This window comes from Penaeus monodon, chromosome 23, assembly GCF_015228065.2.
Source record: "Penaeus monodon isolate SGIC_2016 chromosome 23, NSTDA_Pmon_1, whole genome shotgun sequence".
Taxonomy (NCBI): Eukaryota; Metazoa; Arthropoda; class Malacostraca; order Decapoda; family Penaeidae; genus Penaeus; species Penaeus monodon.
This window is the reverse complement of record NC_051408.1, coordinates 39,499,403-39,500,693: the sequence shown is the minus strand read 5'-3', so window position 1 is coordinate 39,500,693 and position 1,291 is coordinate 39,499,403. Positions and strand designations below refer to the sequence as shown.

The 1,291-nt window shown below is 63.0% G+C and overlaps 1 protein-coding gene across 1 annotated transcript in view; it reads right to left on the bottom strand.

The window, feature by feature from the left end:
• Positions 1-55: 55 nt before the first annotated feature.
• LOC119588415 (glycine-rich cell wall structural protein 1-like) overlaps positions 56-1,291 on the bottom strand; it is a 1,709-nt gene continuing 473 nt past the window's right edge. Inside the window, 2 exon segments of the mRNA XM_037937087.1 lie at positions 56-1,033; positions 1,036-1,291. The exon segment at positions 1,036-1,291 is cut by the window's right edge and continues 141 nt beyond it. Coding sequence (XP_037793015.1) covers positions 156-1,033; positions 1,036-1,291 — 1,134 coding nt within the window. The 3' untranslated portion in view covers positions 56-155.

Below are 1,291 nucleotides of genomic sequence, written 5' to 3'. Positions count from 1 at the left end.
ATTTATTTATTTATCTATATTTAGTGTGGTGCATGTCAGGAAAAACGTTATTTTCAATAATTTATATATTTATTATTACATTTGTTAAAAATGTTTGTGTATTCACTGCCTGGATGTCCAGTCTCTTAGTGGGAATACAACTTGTAACGAAGGCTTTATCTTCCTCCATAACCACCGCTGGATCCTCCGCTTCCTCCGGCCCCAAAGCCTCCAGCGGAACCACCATTGCCTCCGGCCCCAAAGCCTCCAGCGGAACCACCATTGCCTCCGACCCCAAAGCCTCCACCAGAACCGGCGCTTCCTCCAAAAGCTCCACTACTGCCAGCTCCAGCACCGCCGTGTCCACCAGCTCCAAAACCACCACTGCCTCCATTGCCACCGTCGTAACCTCCGCTGCCTCCGGCTCCGCCACCGAAACCTCCGCTGCCTCCGGCTCCGCCACCGAAACCTCCGCTGCCTCCGGCTCCGCCACCGAAACCTCCGCTGCCTCCGGCTCCGCCACCGAAACCTCCAGCACCACCACCGAAACCTCCATTGCCTCCAGCTCCGCCAAGATTGCCATTGAGAGTTCCTTTGCCGAGGAAAGTACCAGCAAGGACACTGCCTCCGCTGCCACCAGCACCGCCGTTACCCCCGCCGTAACCGCTTCCTCCAGCACCAGCGCCGTTTCCGCCGAATCCGCCAGCGCCGTTTCCGCCGAATCCGCCAGCACCGCCAGCGCTGTTTCCGTCACCATATCCGCCAGCGCCGCCAGCGCCGCTACCGCCGAATCCGCCAGCACCGCCAATGCCGCTACCGCCGAATCCGCCAGCGTCGCTACCGCCGAATCCGCCAGCACCGCCAACGCCGCTACCGCCGAATCCGCCAGCTTCGCTACCACCGAATCCGCCAGCACCGCCAACACCGCTACCGCCGAATCCGCCAGTGACTCCACCACCGTTTCCGCTGTCATATCCGCCAGCGCCGCTACCTCCGAATCCGCCAGCAGCACCAGCGCCGCTACCGCCGAGTCCGCCAGCACCGCCAGCACCACTGCCCCAAATCCACCGGACCGCCGCCCGCTACCGCCAAAGCCTCCAGCACCGCCGGCTCCGCTACCGCCAAAGCCTCCAGCACCGCCGGCACCGCCATGTCCACCAGCACCGCTTCCTCCGTCGTATCCCCCGCTACCGCCAGCACCGCCAGCGCCAAACCCACCAGCGCCGCTACCGCCGAATCCGCCTGCGCCACCGTTATCACCGCCAAATCCACCAGCGCCGCCACCTCCACCACCGCCTCCGTGGCCTCCGTG